The following is a 17,625-nucleotide window of genomic DNA, read 5'->3' as shown; positions in this document are numbered from 1 at the left end:
TTTCATGGGCATTTTAAGTTTTTTTTTATTCAAAATATCATTGAAATAAGGGTAAAATTGATATAAAGCGAGACAAATTTGTCTATACAATATTGATAAAGTTGTCTTCTTATTAGATTGACTTTTGTCTTTTTAAATGTTTCCCTTGGAAGGGACATATGCTGTAGGCCTTAACTTCTGGTGAGTTGTTCTGTATCTTAGCACTTTAGGTACTTACACCTGGGGTAGTACCACCTCAAAACCACTGGTGGGACATCTGTGTTTGATACTACTTTAATAACGTTGTCCTTAGCAATGCCTATTAGGAATGTTGGCTATTGTTTTCCAGTTATGGAAGTGCACTATTTGCTGTTTGTAGACTGTTAAGGGAAGGCCATTCTACAGGAGACAGCAAAACTACAGAAGACTTCCTCTTTTGTTAATCCGCAGTAAATGCAGTAAGTAGCAGAACCTGAAGTAGTGAGACCATTGCACTTGGTCTAAGTTTCATTTAAAATATTAACACTTAGAAGCAGGAGGACTAAAATGGCAATACTTACAATAGACAGTTATGACCATTCATTGCATTTGTCATAAAAAAAGATTATAACACAACAATCTGTTAACATGGTAGAGCTAATTTAGTGCAAAAATTGCAGAACTGTTTCAATACGTATCCTAGCAATGTTTCCTAAAAGAGTCAGGTAAAGCATTCCAGGTGAAAGATTCAGAGCATTTTAGAATTACGTTTGGTTGTGAATTTCAGTTATATTTGCCTGCAACAGCAGTTTTACAAGTCAGCAAAGCTGGCACCCTTTTTCGATTCTCAGCAAGTCCCACCTATTAATTCAATTAATGTAGAGAAATTTAACCCTGACTCAGTTTGGAATATTCTGTAATTGCTGACTTTGTAAAGGTGGCAAATATATATTAACAAACTGCACCCTGACACTTTTTCTGTAATAAGGGAGGTTTTTAATTTCTGCTTCGCAACTGGCTTCACTGTTAGCCGTGAAGTAGAGAAGGCAGAAGGTACAGAACTGGTACAGCTCTCAGAGCGCGGAAAAGCTGATTTGCAAACACATACATCCTGCCAGAAGACACAACATTAAATCACTAGAACTGCCTCCATTTGCCTAAATACAGTTACTTCTTACTTTTCTACCCATCTAACAAATGAATGCAGAAGACACTGACATTCCAGGCACCTTCCAAAACATGCTCTGAAAAGCTCTTAAGTTACATTTACCTAATAAAGGTCTAAAGACTAAAATTGAAGGACCGCAGCACTTCAGAGACACTGGCTGCTCAGGAAACATTTGACTAGGTGTTTCCCTCCTCTATTCTTCTAACTTCAGAGAAAAAGTAAGATTTAACAAAAAGGAGGCTGTGTCTGTCAGAGGTGCTAGAAAAGCCAAGTATCAAAGAATAACAGGAAGTATTTTCTTCCTACTGTCCAATAAAAGCAGACCTAATCATGATCCTTCTTATATTCAAAGCATTTCAATTATACACTGTCATTCTATTGATTATTGGATCCAAATTCCTTATCATCTGTCATCACTTCTTTTCTTGTCACATTTATTTTATGGAGTAGTATTCAACACCTGGATGGAGTTCACACTCACAGTTTCAGTCCACCTTTGTAACTTCTTTTTGCATACTCTGCAGTTGATTCTGAGTCTTCTTATTCCATGAGAGATTTGACGTGCAACACACATTCCAAATAAAAATACTTCAAAAAACTCCAGCCAGCCCATCCCTGTATTGCCTAAAAGCAGGAATTGCCTTTACAGCAATTCCTTATCTCAGAAAATGTTGTTTTGAAGTAAATCTTCATATGCAGTGTGTGTCCAAACCATTATTGTGGTCTTTGGCCATTAAGTGTCAAACAAATACTGATGAAACTGTATCTGCTATACCTACAAATGAAATAATAATAATAATAAAAATTAATAAATACTGGAAGTGGAAACTTGCCAGAAATAAGTTTCCAGAATTCATATAATGCCATCTATGCCATGACAGTCGGTGAACTGCTGGGGGCAGGCAGGGGAGGCAGGGAATCAGCTGCAGTCCTTTTATTTCTCCCTTGCCTGACTGTTTATAGCTGAGATCAACTCTCCTCCTCCCTCTGCTTTCATGTTCAAAACTTTACATCCTTTCTGAGGACTCAGCATTGGTCCAATCTCAGCACTGAAAAGCCCTCTAAACTTTGATATCCTCTTCCTTTCTAATCACATGCATTAGCAATGTACAGACAATATGAAGCTATGCAGCTTTGAAAGCTCACCAAGAGACTAGAGATCACAAATCCTATTACACGACACATTTTTGTACATATATACAAACACAGAACGAACTAGGCTTTTATTCATGCTCAGTTCTTTTTGTACTGTACTCTTTCCAGCACTGAAAGCCAAGTCTGACAACAGCCTGGGAAGGTATCAAAGGGTGATGGCTCTTACACCCTCCAAAGTGGTGTCACAGCACCTATAAACCAGAAGACATAATCTATGGGGTAAAAAGAGAAACTACTGGCCTTTGCAGGATGTTCTTGCATGGCATGCTACAGAAAATGTGCAAAAGCCTGCTTTTTGAAAGATGAGATATTGAAAATAACACATCTGTTCTTCCTGACCACCTCTACAATTGAGTTGCTTTAATTAGCACTACTTCTAAACTTCTCTTTGCAAATACTGCATTTATACAACAACAGTCAGAACAAAAGTTTCAGCAACATGGAAAAGCTATGATGGGATACATTGTCCTGATCTTTACCGAGTGCAGACAAATGCAGTATTATCTATTCTTATTTGCAGATGGCTTACATCATCTTAACACCTTTTACAATGACTGAGAGCTACTTTGAAACCTACGCGGAAGGAAAAGCCAACAGAAGACCTCCAGTGTTAATCTAACAGACAAAAATTCAATGGACACACACCACACTAACTGGTAGTCCAATCCCAGCAATTTGGCTCAGCAATCTTTGCCGGTAAACAGGAGCTTCACCTGCCTTACCTCCATATCCAGCAATTTAGAAGACACTGGGTATTAAACACTACATAACCCCCTCAAACACCAAGAAGAATCTCATGCAAATGGTAAAGAGGGCAGGTGGAAGTAGCACTAAAAGTTATACCTCTGCCCTGCAAGAAAAGCCACAAGCAGGGTACACGATTCCCAAGCAGAGGCAGATCCACTTTCCAGATCGGTTTGTTTTACCTGTACTGAGGATAGCAACAGCACTAACCTCCAACCATGATACGTGACCATGCGCTTTACAATGCGATCACCTCTATATGGTAAGGTACAATAGCGCTTTATTGGTTGTGCCGTATCCAGCTTTATCTTTGCATAGTGTTTTTCAAGCATTCAAATATATGGCTTGGTTGAACCGGCAACCACTTTATTTACTGGACTCATCTAACCTCTTTTAAAACACAGCAATCCCTTGTATTTCCTCTCTCAGGATCCCACTAGATCACTTTAAGTACATGAAGAAACATATCCCAGCATGTGGCCTTTATCACTTGAAATATTTTTTGTCAGACTTACCACAGATATTGCCGCCTATCTTAACATGAACATAGCCATCTATTCCCCATGTAGGCCCCCAAGAGTTCTGTACAATCCAGTAAGGGATGCTACCTGGAAGAGACATTTTCATCAATGAGCGACCACCCAAGATCTGGGAAGCGTAAAAAACATCTAACAGCGTTAATTACTATTTTAATATCTCATCATTTCTGACAGTTTGACGATATAGTACAGTGAAACCTACTGTTGTGCACACAGAGGACAGAGCTAATATTCCAGAGTTGAACAGACTGGATATATCCTCTGCTAGTGTAAAGAAACACAGCCATGTTCTTGCCTTTACAAGAACATAAAGTCCCACAGAAGTGAAGGAGGCCAGACAAGAAGAGTTTTCCTCCTGCGATCAGGCTGCATTTCCAGAACCGATATGACACCAAACCAAACAGATTTTAACAGAACTCCCAGTCCTGGATTTTAATAATTTGCCCTACAGGAGGCAAGTTGCAAATAAGAGAAGAAAGACAAAAACCTACTGATTTGAAGTTCAGTTGATGGAAACGCACCTGTTCTGTCAAAACCAGTGATAAGAACAGCGTGATTTGCTCTTCCACTGGAGCAGTGATATTGTATGATCCCACCAAGATAATCCTGCCAGCTAACCGCATCTACTGTTACTGCCAAAGGGCCCCAGTTAACAAGCATCCTCATCATTTCTTCTTCTTGACCGCTGTGAAAGAAGTGATTGATAATGCCTAGTTACTTAACTTAGCACACTAAAGCAATCCGAGAGGTGGTAATCTAAAATGAAATAATTAAACTGTTTCCTCTTGAGTTCTACACACCACATAACATACATCAATAAATACATATTTCATATAATACAATACAGTAACATAAATATAGGGCACAAAGACTATGGAAAAGGTGCAGATCCAAAGATATGATCCTATTGAAAAGCAGCAGGTTTCTGGGTAAAGTCAGCGGGCAATGGTGAGCACTACATACCTTTTATACATCACTCCTCTCAATTAAAAACAGCTTTGGACAAACCATTAGCCTGTATTATTACTTCCCACTCTTTTTTCAAACATGCAGAAGTACCTCTTATATCATACCTAATAATACACTAAAATACGTATCTCAAACATTACAAAACATAAGACATTACCACTATGGGATATCTACCATTAGCATCCTCATATGGTTTTACTTATATAATATAATGGAACAGGAAATCTTTATCATGCATGATATGTGCAATAACTAAATTTGGCAAATACAGACTGGCAAAGCTGTAATTGTTTTTAGTTATTTATATCTGGCAGTAATTCAATTCCTAGTCAAAACTGTATTTCCTGTCTTTAAGTTCAGTATGCAGCTGTATTGTGCTAATAAAAATCAGAAACAAACTTTCTTGGTACAGAAACCTAAAAAGTTACCAGTTGTCTTTACAAAATTCAGTTGACAGCACTGTTTGTAAAGTTATGGACTGGAGGAGGATGCAGATGGGTATACAAATGAATGAATACTGAAATAACTGAATACTTCCTAACTTTTATCAACAAATTCCACTTACTATGGGTAGGATTTACCATTTCTGATACTTTAGCAGTGTAATGTTCACTTAGAATATATTAAAAATTGTATGTGACTCAACGTTCCAGTTTAAACATAGCCAATGTAAAAGACATAATCTGAAGACACAGACTTAAGCTTTCTAGTTCAAACAGGCTTAGTGATGACAGGGTTGAGCAGATTCATTGTGGCAAACCTTAACTCTCAAAAATGTTATGTGTTAATTCTTATCCAGTACACAGCTACACAACTGATGCAATCAACTTCATAACCTTTGGCCGGTCAATGCACTATTGGCTCTAGCTTATTTCACAGTTACTGAACGCAGAAGGAAAAGTACAGCAAATAAAAAGAATCAATAGCAGCTACCTGAAGTCATATGCAGCAAATCCCGTTATTGAAACTCCAAAATCTGAGTGACCAAAATAATGGCACAGTCCTGTCTGAGCTTTGAAAGTATATTCTGAATCTCTCACGAGTTTTACTTTTGTCTGCAAGAAGATAAATGAATGAGAATATAACACATTTGACTTTAACACTAAAAAGCTCAAAATACATTGAAAATTACCTCAGAACTCACTCAAAAGTCAGTGTGCTCTGGGCGAGATTCAAAATAAGAATGTTATGCTGGGAAATACGGTATTTGCTATCTTTAGTTTCCTTGTTTGTGGAGAAAGCTTCAGAAGGGATTCACAAGTCTTTAAAAAATGAATGAAATTTACAAGGTCTCTGGTTTAAACTAGCCTTATGAGCAATCTCATCAGTTTCAAGACACAGAGACTATGCATTCATTTAATGAATGACTATTCTTTCCCTTCAAATGACACCCACACACAAAATGACCCTCTCCTTGGGACAGTTCAAGACTACAAGTATCCCAAGAACAGTTATATAAAATACTGAAATTAAGTCAAATTCTGTTATTGGCATCAAATCCTCACACAGGTATACAACATATTATAACGGCTGCCACAGTTCCAAGTCCAGCTACAAAGCTATTGCATCAACATTTTATACTTTTCCTGTCTTCTGCAGTACAGTCTGTTTATGACAGTGTCTTCTCCAGTCCAACTCATTTGTAGTTCCTCTGTGGTCAAGCAAAAGAGAATTTTGCTTCAGATGAATCTAGATGGAATATCCTCAGTCTTTCTTGAAATGCAAATTAAACAAGTATCTAGACTGTTATTAGCCATAGTTATATGACCCTTCAGCATAATTACAGTTTCTTAAAAGAAAAAATAATTTCTTTTTTAAAACTTAAATAACTATGGAATTCTTTTAATATTCCTATACTCAAACTGTTGTCCTAGAGTGCTTTTTATTTTTAAAGATACTAAAATGTTTCTGCTGATGTATAGTAACGTACATTTTGCATTTTTCATGAATGAAATGTGTTAGCTACAACTAAAGTAGAAACTATGTCTGTGTTTTCATTGCTTTGGGTTGCAAGTGAAACAACGGTAAAAGCAGTGAATTTTATTCTGAGGTTCTCCACACTTGTGGCATGATTTTAGTGTTTGCAACAGGAACCACAAAAATTTGAAAGCAGAATTATCTTAACATCCCTCCTCTTCCCCAAATGCTGGTGGTTAAACTGGACACTTAAATCCACAAAACAACACACGGATAAATGACTCCTCCTACACTGGCACTGTATGTCTCAGTTCTGATTTAATTCAGTGGCAATACTGTAGGTTTCAAGGAACGTTACTTTCAACCCCTATGGGTTGATTTGTTATTCACAAAAAACATATATAGACCATAAAATTCCAATCAAATTTCAATTCTGCTTGAACCGCTTGACTCTAGGTTAAATAAATAAGCACACATACATACACAAACACATGCATATGTGTATATATATATACCTGCACACCCATACATTAAAAAAAAAAAAAAAATCTCATACAACCTTACACTGCACTTTCCCCCTCATTTTTTTCCCAGTAAACAGGAATGGTAACAGGAAAGCTAAGAAAGGGTTCGAGATTTATGAAAAGTTTCAAACCTGGTTCAGCCAACTCAAAGCACTAACAGTGGATCCCCCGCTGCAGCCATAATTATTGTATGAACAGTCAATAACCTGCTGTATGCTGAGTTCTTCCAGGTTATTTCCTTTAATTGCATAGGCAGACTCTATACTACCCACAACGCTGAAAGCCCAGCAGCCTCCACACTGGTACAAAGAGAAAGTAAACGGGTAAAAATAAAAGTCAGGTTTGTTTTTGAAGCCTCACGTAAAAAGGAAAAAAAAATAAAGTCGAAAGGGTCTTCTCTAATGCTCGTTTGCTACATTTTCCTTGAACCTTGTTTTTAAGGCAATAATACAGAAATTTAAGCAGCCATTTAATATGAACTGTTTCCCTCCCCCCCTGTACTTTCTGAAAGCTAGAATTGCATTATCGGTGTCTCATTTTAAGGATTCCTTCCAAATTAATTTTTGGCCTTTATGACAGGTCTGAAGATGCTTTTTGCTGTGAGATATCTATTTTCTTAAAGAAGGATTGGGTCTCAGGATTCAATAATTTTTAAACCGCATTAAACAGTAAGTTTTTGAAAAGGATGCACTTAAGGACAGTCTATAATGCTGCACAGTCTGAAGAATTCTTTAGAAATGTATTAGATGACAGTTTAAGAAACAGTAAACTGAAAATAAACATAAAACAAAATTCTTAGACAGTAACAGAATCTATACTGCAGTTCTAGGCTCTTTAAACTGCGGCACTTAAAATAGGAAGCTGAATTTATTCCTAGGTAAGGTCCAGGTCACACTATGTGAAGCACAGAAAGGAAACTCACTGGGTATTTATCAGCTTGTTTGTTTCTTACCAGTGACCATAGTCACTTTGGGATAAACTGTAATCCTGTGGGGTCTGGTTATCTTCCTATCATGAATGCCTCCCCCGAGGTGTTCAATGGTAAAGATGTAGGTGGTGACCAGCCACGGGCATTCAATCATGACAGAAAACAACAGCAAAGGATCTATACACATCCAGGTGAAACTGGGGGATGACGTCAGGTACTGAACTTAGCTCAGTCTCTTCAGGAAAAGACAAAATACACATTGAGCAAAATATTTGCAGATTTAGTTAACTAGATCAAAAAAACGTATTGCACACAGTTTATAACTGTGTAATTTCTAAATGCACAACAGTTACACCTCATGCGTTTAAGTCTAATCCCATTTTGCATAAAATGTGATGTGACTTTGCATATGTTCAGCGGGCCATGCTTGTGCCAGCTCTCCAACGAGTCTTGAGGCAGTGCTGGTCCCTTCCAAAACCCTCACTGTGCTCTGCAACTTACCTGCTGGAACTGCCTCTGAGCAGTGCTTGAGAATCACAAAAGGAAAACACCAGGACTTACTGTCCGCTGATTTCTCACTTCTGCAATGACTTTCTTATCCCTCCAGTCAAACTTCTTTGGCAAAGGTTTTTCCTCTCCCTTTGGCAATTTCACGTATCTGGGAAGTTTGCGAGGTATGCTTCTTAAGTAAATAGCTAAACAAAATACAAACATCTATAAATCTACTAAGAAAACCCCACAAACTACTGTTTTACTAGAAACCCAAGAGGAAACTTTGATCTGTGGTTACAATCATGAGATTACATCACATTCTCAAATACATCGAAAATTAATGTATTTCAAAATACTCATTGTACTCCAGAATGAATGTAAATATTCCTAGAGTTCTAGAAAGAACAGAAATATCTCAAGTAGGCAATGAATGTATGTACAAAGCATGAAGATTTACTAGCTGATCAATAACCATTCCATAAACCAAATCTTGTTTGAAATTTTTCTACAACGTTTTACTTACTGAAAAATATTACTTTATTTTAGTCAAGCAAAAAGAGAAAAATAAGAGAATAACGTATAGATTCCGAAAGACAAGCAAATTGCTAGTTTTTCACTAAAAAAAGCTGCTTAATTATTTAAAATTTAAAAAGGTGCAAAATCCCTCAATGAATAGAATTAAGAGCAGACTTGAACAGCAAGAAGGGAAGACTAGGAAAATTTACTTTGTAAAAAAAAAATTGTGTCATATTGCTCCTGAAAGTCATGGCTATCCTAGTACAGCCAGGGACCTTAAAGCATTGTTTGGATTGTAGCCAGTTTCGTCTTGGGGGTGTACTTGAGAACCTTGTGTATTTTCCAGTTTTAAAACTGTTGCAAATAAAGAAGGCTTTAAGATCCTGTGAGAAGGAATAAGGAGAAAGGAAGGAGAAGGAATAGTGTATGTATTAAATCGCATTCAGGCTCTGGGCAATTCAACATTGCAAGACCAGAGAAACACAGGATCAGACTCCTAGAATCATTTAGGTTGGAAAAGACCCTTAAGATCATCGAGTCCAACCATCTGATGTCCTTATACTGAGGTGCCCAAAACTACACACAGTATTTGAGGTGAGTGCAGTGCAGGGTGGGCCCATCCCTTCCTCGGCCGGCTAGCTGTGCTGGGCTTGGTGCACCCCAGGAAACGATTGTTGTATTCTTCCAAAGTACTTACAGTTTGGTGCCAGACATTGTAAACTAGCTTACTATCAGCACTGGGACAATCCATAAATGTGAAAGACACAAGGTTCTGGGAAAAAAAAAAAGAAAAATAAAAGAAAAGGCAATAGCAGCAGCCAGAAAATGTACCTTTGAACTCTTCAGGAAACAGGTGAGAAAACTGATTTATTCCATAGAAAGCAGTTGTATTATCTTTTGATGATGAATTCAGTAACCTAATTCTTTTAGCACTTTCCTGAAGGAAAAAGAAATATTAGCGGGCATTATTAACTTAGAAGTAGTGACAAAACCATAAGAGCAGAGAAAGAAGAGGTTTGCACCAGTAAACATGAACCTGGGTAACAAGACAGCTGCTCCCCTCAGATCCACCGTGGATTCCCAGCAAACCAATATAAATGCCATTAGACAGATTTCAACTTCAAGAAAGACACGGAATAAGCATTTAATGTTAAGGGCACAGACAGTAAAAAAATGGTATGAGACAGCCAAACCAGCCAAGCCAAGAAGAAATTGTGTCCAAGCCATCTGATGGCCTCTTCCAGCAGCACAACAAACCTTGTGGTTCAGAGAGACTTAAAAATCTCTTTGTGTGAGAGCTAACCCTGTATCGCTTCACCTCCTCATAAAGCAAAAGGGCAGTATAACGGCCTAGAGACATTTAAAAATTAACCTTTAAGTTATCAGGAATCCTAGATCTCTGGAAACCATGGGTTTGACCTACAAAAGCAAGACAATGGGACACCCCCACCCCCCTCTGCTGCAGACAAAGTTCGACACGAAGCCTAAAGACGCTTAACGCCACTTTTTTACGCAGACTTCACCGCAGCGCTGAGCGAGTGCGTGCTGGCAGCACCGCCTGGGCCGCCCCGAGGGGAAAGGGGGGCACTGCCGGGGGCGCGGCCGCCCCGATTCCCTGCGAAACGGCCCCAGCGGCCACCGCCGAGCGGCCGGAGCCGGGGGCGCGGAAGGGCTGGGCCCGCCTCCGGCTCCGCCACCGCCGCGGCCCCAGGCTGCCACCTGGCGCCGGCGCGGGGAAGGGGCGGGGGGCAGCGGCCACCCCCGGGCGGCGGTTCGGGGGAAGCCCAGCGGGCAGGGCCGAGGAAAACGAAACTGCAACGGACGCCGGAGCGGGTAGCGGCGCTCCGGGGCTGTGCCGTGCCGTGCCACCTTCCTCCGCCCGCCAGCCACCCGCTTAGCGGCGGCACCTCACACCCCTCCTCCTCCTCCGGCGGAGCCCGCAGTGTCCGTGCGGGCAAGGACACCTACCCGGAGGGCTGCCGCCGCTTCTTTCTCCCGGCCGCTTCCGTCCCACGGAGGGCGGCCCTGACTGCCGCCGCCCTCCTCCCCGGGCCGGGTGCCTGCCGGCGGCAGGAGGGCGCAGGTGCCGGCCCGCAACAGGCAGCAAAGAAGCGCCAACACCCTCAGGGGGCGGCGGGGGCCACCGCCGCTACCCGCCATGCCGCGCCGGGCAGCGAGAACCGCTCCCTGCCGGCTCCCCGGGCGGCGCCCCTCCCCTGACCGCCCTGTCATGGCGGGGTGGGGCCTCGGGGGCGCTTTCCCACCCGGCGCCTGTGGGCCGGGCTGCTGTCGTGGGGCAAAGGGGGCTGACGCCTCCTCTCCTCCCAGCCTGCGGCCAGAGGCAGCCCCCAGCCTCCCCCCGCAGCGGGTCTGGGGCAGGCGGGCGCGGGGGGCCGCGGCGCGAAATGGTGGCCGCCCGGCAGCCGCGCCTGTCGCGCCGCCTGCGAGGGCTGGGCGCGCTCCCGCCGGCGCTGGGGCCGGTGCTGCCCGCGGGCTCCCGCCGCCCGGCGGGCGGTGTGGCGCTGCGCGTGGCGCGGCGCGCGGGAAGCCGTGCTGCGGGCGGGGCGCGGGGAGGCGCGCGGGGCAGCGGATGAGGCGGGAAGCGGCGCCGGGCGTTAGCTCGTGGGTTAGAGGTTAACGGCAGGCCTTCACTGAGAGGGAAGCTGGTTGGTACCGGCAAACCGGGCAGCCAGCGGGAAGGGGAAGGCGCCCTGGCTGCTTTGGGGCGGCAGAAACGGAGCTTTAGCGAGGGGAGCATTGGTGGGGAGGGAAGGGCTACCCCGTGTTACACACCCAGTGCCCGCAGCCTCTGGTGCCCGGCGCGACTGGTTTGTGTTGCAGAAAAGATTTGAGGGAAACCTGTGTGGGCTTCGGGTGGCTCATGGTTTTCCTTACAGACCAGTCATCTGCAGGTACTCGAGCAAGCAGGTTAGTGCTTGGCGTTTAAAACTCCAGTGTCAGTTAACACAGTCCTTTTTGTTAATTTCCATCGCCAGTTAAGCAGAACGTTTCTTTAAACCCAGTCTGTGTTTGGGTTGTCTCCGTTGCTTTTCTCCTGACCATCCCGTTACCACAGCGCGGTGCCCTGCCCTGTGGTGCTGGTAGCAATCCTCGCAGCGCTGTGTTTGGAAAACACGAGGCTTCCCTTGTGCTGAAATTTTAAGTTACACTTGTGAAGTTTTTGTGCTGCCATTGCTGTGTTGTGTAACATCAAACTCGTGTTGGAGTATGGGCTTTGTAAAGGGTGAGGTGGAGGATTGTGCCAGTGTGTTCTTTTTGCAGCATTTTTATCCGATAATATAAGTTTGAAAGAGAAACGATGCTGTATGAAACCCAGGAGATCCGTGTATCTGTAACTTGTAACAGTAGGTGCATACAGAGCTGGCAAGTAAAAGACAGGGGGTTAAACGGATGCCTGAGGTGGGTGGAGGGTGGGTGAGGGCAGCCCCACTGGGTGACCTGCACACCTCGCTGCCTTGTCACCCCCCGGGCGTGCTGACTTCTGAGAACTGGATTTTTTGTTAGCATTCCTCTCTGGGATGGTAAGGCTGCCTGTTTTTTGGGGAGGTACAGGTAGCTTCAGCAATCTGAGTGCGTGACTGATGCCTGGCATCTCCCCGGTGGTGACTGGAGAAGGATTTGAATAACTTTAATCAGCAGCACTACAGAGTCTTCTGTGTTAGGTAAGCGTTTAACCCCTCTCCCCCCCTTCACATAAAATGGTGTTTTGCTCTTTTCTGTCACCAGAATGGCAAAAGTGTTCTGGTGTTGGCTGTCCTCATGCTGCATTTACTGTTTTTTAAAAAATTGAACAAATATAAAGCAATTTTACAAACCCCCCCTCACTATTCTAAAATGAGACTACTGTACCAGAGCTGTTACCTGTCGGGGAAGGGAGAACAACCCTCAGTACTTTAGTTATGGGATGGCAACAGTTCCTTCCAGTCCACCCTGCTGATAACGGAGCATTGGTGTTTATTTGCAGAACACTTACCGTGCAGGTACATTTTCTTAATGATGGAAAGAAAAATAGATTATTCTGCTTTATAGCCTAGAGTTCTGTGTAGAGAAGGGAGAGTTTAACATACTGTCGTTACTGAGATGTTGAGGCATTTTAAAGGCATTCATATGGTGGGATGTAGATTAACGATTGATCAATCATGGTAGTTCAGGCAGTATAAATGAAAGTTTATGATCTGATCCCACCCAACAGCTCATGTCTAGGGTTGAACAAATGTGGGAATCATGATCCATCTCTACCTTTGCCTTCCCCCTCCTGTGGAATGACTGCTGGGGGACTGGCTGATCTGTCACCACTTTTGGTATGGGAGGGCTATTCATGGCTTTTAGCCAGAGTATGAAAGAGCTTGATAACAGGGCAGATTTTATTGGTTATCCTGATATGTTTTATCATTGTAAACCCAGCATTGCCATAAGGGATATTACTACAACTTATTACAAACTTGTATTGACATAATGAGGTCTAGGAGCAGCGTAGGGACTGGATAGGATGAAGACAATAACACAAGAAGTGAATGGTGAAACCTTTTAAAGGGTGGTCTGAACCTCAGCAGCCAAATCCTGAGGCAAAGTCCATCAAACTGTGACTCTGGGCACTGAGACCCCCAGGACAAGTGCAGGGCAGCAGCTGGTGGGAGTGTCAAAGGAAAGCTCAGTATGGGAACCACACCTTGGATGTACTGATCACGAGTAACAGGAGCCTTAGTGCAACTGTCACGTGATTTTATTCTGTACAGTATAGTATAATGGAACAGGAAAGAAGTTACTTTGCCAGTCAGCATAAGCAACTGAAATTAGCTTTGACAAAAAGTAAGTTTTGAAATAAAGTGTTTTTCCACCAGGCTAACATTATCAGCTTTCACTAAATACTAAAAGTATGCTAGCTTTGAAATCTATTGCTTGGAAATGATGATTATCTCCAACTGAATAAATGTTCTTATTTTGTTATATAGTAATTAAATGCTAAACCAGTCAACTTAGCTTTACTGGAAAAAAAGATACATTTTCTGTTATTTTTCAGTTATTATCCATGGACTATGGCTCGTCCGTAACCGGAGAAGCTGTTGTGCTTGGAGGAGCTATTTTATTTTTTATGCAGACTTCAAGAGTTACTTTTCCTGTGAAACACATGAGGGCAGCAGAGGACTTCTGGAAAGGTAGTTGCAAAACCATGCGGTTTTGTTTGTTATTTTAATTAAAATAAATAAACAAACAAAATATACCTATTTTTCCAAAATAGGAGGAAATATACCAGACTGATTTGCATTAAAAATTCTGTACAGCATAGCAAGAGGAAAAAGTGTGTTTCTTCTGGATTTGCCCTCTCTGCACTATGTAGGTGGGCCAATTTACCTTGTTCAAGGGGAGAGTGTTAAAAAAGTCAGTGTCTCCTCTGATGACTGGCTCAGGGAGAATAGAAATGTAACAGACAGCAAAAGGTAGGAGACTGACAGCCAAAGTGTTTCAGAATGCTTTATTTTTCCACTGAACTACCATGCTATTAAAGCATTTCGTACTTGTCCTTAGATGAACACAATCCCACCAAAGTGCATGGAGAGCTCTGTCTATAGGCACACAGTCCCTGTTCTGTTTTAAATTACTCCAGTGTAAATCTAGTTTTGCTTCATTAAGGTAGAAGAAATTACACTGGTAAAAATATCAGAATCGGGCCTGTAAAAAGGAATAGGGTGTAAAGGTTGTGGGGGTTTTTTTGACTGGTTGGTTGGGTTTTTTAAAGATTTTATTGATGTCAATTTGTATTGTTTCATTGACACAGGTAAGCCATACAGGTCACGCAAGACAGGTGATTAAAATCTTTTTATGCATGGGTACACTTTGTTTCTATTGCAAGATTTTTTTCAGAAGATCTGGTTTAGAATTTTATATTTTAAAACATTTATTTTTAAATATATTTTAATGGCATTTTACATATCTCTTTATTATTCTGGCTACTCATTAGAAGCACTTCATGAGTCCAAAGGGTGCATATGAAAGGAAGAAGCAATAATGAATATATATTTAGGAATCTCTAAACTCATTGTAAAGTGTTTTTCTTTAAAAGAACCTATTCCTTTATTAAGAGGATTTGTTTCTCATCAAATGCAAAACACCCATTTCTCAAATTACTTGTAACTTATAGCAGTATAATTAGTGGGTGGATTTTCATAGTACTACAGAGTCAGAGTGAGAGAGCATCTTAATATTTAGTATACTGGCTTCCCCCCCCCAGTGATCTTTGCATAGCTGTGTGAAATAGTTAATTGACTCTTGTTAGGCAGCTTAGCTTCAGTGTCCTTTGGCCTCTATGTTTATAATTATTGTAGCAAACAATGGCAAAATACAATAAATTAGTTCTGAGTTGAAGACAGGTCTTCCAAGGATGGGTACCGCTGCTGCTAAGGGCAGTAACGAGGTGTGCTAATGGACCTGTGGGGAGAGGGGATGCCTTTCACTTTGATAGGTATCTACATAACAGCAGTTTGGACTTCTGCCTTTTGCATGCATATACAATGTTTAACAAATAGAAAATAGGTCCCTTTGTGTAGTGTAGTCCTTGGTCTCAAAGAGAAATAATCTAAATCTGGCAGCAGGTGGAGCTGAGCGCCTTTTCTTAAAAAGTCTTGGGGGAAAATTATTTCAGGATAAGTCTAAGGATTGATTTATTTTAAGACCTTGCAGAGGTGTTGTTTGCTAATATAGTTGCACTGGTAACAATTATTAAAATGGAAGTGACAGTTGCAATCTGGGGATGCAATCTGGTCCTGTTTAAGCCAATGTGAGGGTAAGTAAGCGGTGTTTCTGTAGCTAGCATTCCAAAGTTGTCTTTTCTGAGCCCCGAGGTAGACTTTGAAGTTTGTGAGAAGCAGGGAAAATTACACATGGTAATAGTTGGGTTTGCAGGAGTAACCAAGCTGTGCAAGGAATTGCCTTAGCTAGATTGTGATAAACAACTGTGTTGACCATGAGGTCTCTCCTGGTAGAGCTATCTTTCTTTGCAAATGATGTAGGAACTGTAGGACCTGCTTCTTCAAACCTGATTCTTCTGTATCTCAGTTGAATATCCTGAACACCAGTAAGTCTCTAGCTCTTTTTTTATTTTTTTTTTCTTCAGTCTTGTCAGTAGGAGATGAATTACGAATGAAGAAGGCTGGCAGTGGAGCTAATAATTCAAATCAAATGGTGAATCAAAATTTGAAAATGCAGAAAGATATGGTTAGGAGCAACATCCTTTCTGAGTGAGACTGAAGTAAAGAAGTCTTGACAGTTTTAGGGAGATGAGAATTGGCATTTAGAATGGTGGCCGTGCCATTTCTAATTTTCTGTCCTCATTGCCAGTCCCAATTGCCAGTGTGGATAATAACTTGACATTAAGTATTCTCAGCTGAGAGAACTTCTCAGATCCAGGTCTTTCAAATCTTACTTTCCTGTTAACTTTTTGTCTTTTAAAGATTTAATTATCCCCAGAAAGTGGGGTAAGTGGTCAGCTTTTCAGGAAGAAATTCAGGATCTATTGGGTGCAGCCTGGTTTAAGGGCACAAGCATTGATAAACTTAGATTCACTTTAGTTGTTCCTGTTTCTTCCATCAAATGGTTTGACTATTATGGGAGGTGGACAGAGTGCTTGTAAGTACAATTAATATTGTTTTGCAGAATCCACTTTACAAATTTCTGTAAAACCTCTAGTTAATTTGTTTGTACATCCTTCATTAATTACTTCGTGAATTCATCAGTGACTCTGTTGGTAGAAGGACTTGCCAAATTTAAGTAAAATGAGAAACAAAGAAGAAAGTACCATTCGGGTACTTTTTCACGTATTCATTCAGGAATAATCCAGGTATTTATATCCTAAATAGAGTTTTGCACTACTTTTTGGAGGATGTAGTTACTGATTTTCTCTAGTGTTTTATATATATGTATATATATATAAACTCACAACTGCTGTTGAATCTAGCCCAACCCTATATTCTCTGTGTTCTGTATACGATGCCTTCCACTTCTGTTTTACTGTGGAACTTAAAAGGACTGATTTTTCCAATCACATTGATGAGAATCAGTTGTGACTATTACTGCTACGATTATACCACTATTGAAATTATACCTTGTCCCTGTTGTGTTCTATATCCATAGATTTCTAGTGCTTTTTGTGGGAAGGTCAGCAGTGTAAAACCAAGGTCAGATTTGCACCTCAGGCATGAGGTCTGTGTTCATGACTAACCTGTGCACAGAAATAGGAGGTCTGTTTTGCATCAGCAGCTGACTTCAGTCTAGCTCAGATTTTGTTGTTAATGTGCCACATGCTGTTAAGGTGGGGCAGAAAGTAAAGTCATTGCAAGAAGAAATACTGTTTTTATTGTGTTGAAGTTTTGGTGGAAGGTTAATTATTTATTTATTTTTTTTGGTTTTGTGTTGGGGTTTTTTTTGTTGCTTTAGGTACTGTTCTAACAGCAAGCTTTTATGCAAGAGGAGTGACTTTCCTGTATTCCCCACTGCTGCTTGTGTGCAATTCACCCCTGTGTTGTCACCATTTCCGTACGTGCTGCTGAAGGTGCTAAGCTTTTCTGAAGTCTTACAGCTTTTATAAACTAGGAGGGTAGGACCCAGCTGCCTGTTGTGAATGGGAGGATTAGTATGCAGGAAAACAGATTTGGGGAAAAAGTGAGGACTAGGACTGTGCCCTTGTCTTCCTCTTTTGTT

The 17,625-nt window shown here is 41.4% G+C and overlaps 1 protein-coding gene and 1 long non-coding RNA gene across 5 annotated transcripts in view; one reads left to right on the top strand and one right to left on the bottom strand.

Annotated features, from left to right (window-relative positions):
• CTSO (cathepsin O) lies at positions 1–11,141 on the bottom strand. 3 transcript variants are annotated; one of them, XM_037378084.1, is made up of 8 exons: positions 10,879–11,138; positions 9,742–9,847; positions 8,464–8,597; positions 7,106–7,273; positions 5,467–5,588; positions 4,086–4,249; positions 3,541–3,633; positions 1–1,901 (listed from the first exon to the last, which is right to left on the bottom strand). In XM_037378084.1, the coding sequence occupies exons 1-8, from the start codon at positions 11,068–11,070 to the stop codon at positions 1,867–1,869; spliced, it is 1,014 nt and encodes a 337-aa protein (XP_037233981.1). In that variant the 5' UTR covers positions 11,071–11,138; the 3' UTR covers positions 1–1,866. The 3 variants fall into 3 exon arrangements, with proteins under 3 accessions (XP_037233981.1, XP_037233999.1, XP_037233990.1); XM_037378093.1 differs by lacking the exon at positions 1–1,901 and adding an exon at positions 2,325–2,472 and having other exon boundaries at positions 10,879–11,140; XM_037378102.1 differs by lacking the exon at positions 7,106–7,273 and having other exon boundaries at positions 10,879–11,141.
• A 401-nt stretch (positions 11,142–11,542) lies between these two features.
• LOC119143615 overlaps positions 11,543–17,625 on the top strand; it is a 66,145-nt gene continuing 60,062 nt past the window's right edge. Inside the window, exons 1-3 of one of the 2 annotated variants that reach the window (XR_005102755.1) lie at positions 11,543–11,838; positions 12,484–12,593; positions 13,952–14,087. This is a non-coding gene — a long non-coding RNA (uncharacterized LOC119143615). Of the gene's footprint in view, positions 12,594–13,951; positions 14,088–17,625 lie in introns of both variants that reach the window. The other variant, XR_005102754.1, reaches the window with a different exon arrangement.

The sequence above is a fragment of the Falco rusticolus genome, chromosome 1 (assembly GCF_015220075.1).
Source record: "Falco rusticolus isolate bFalRus1 chromosome 1, bFalRus1.pri, whole genome shotgun sequence".
In the NCBI taxonomy this organism is placed as follows: Eukaryota; Metazoa; Chordata; class Aves; order Falconiformes; family Falconidae; genus Falco; species Falco rusticolus.
Note: the sequence above shows the minus strand (reverse complement) of the source record. Positions and strands in the feature narration are given on the sequence as shown.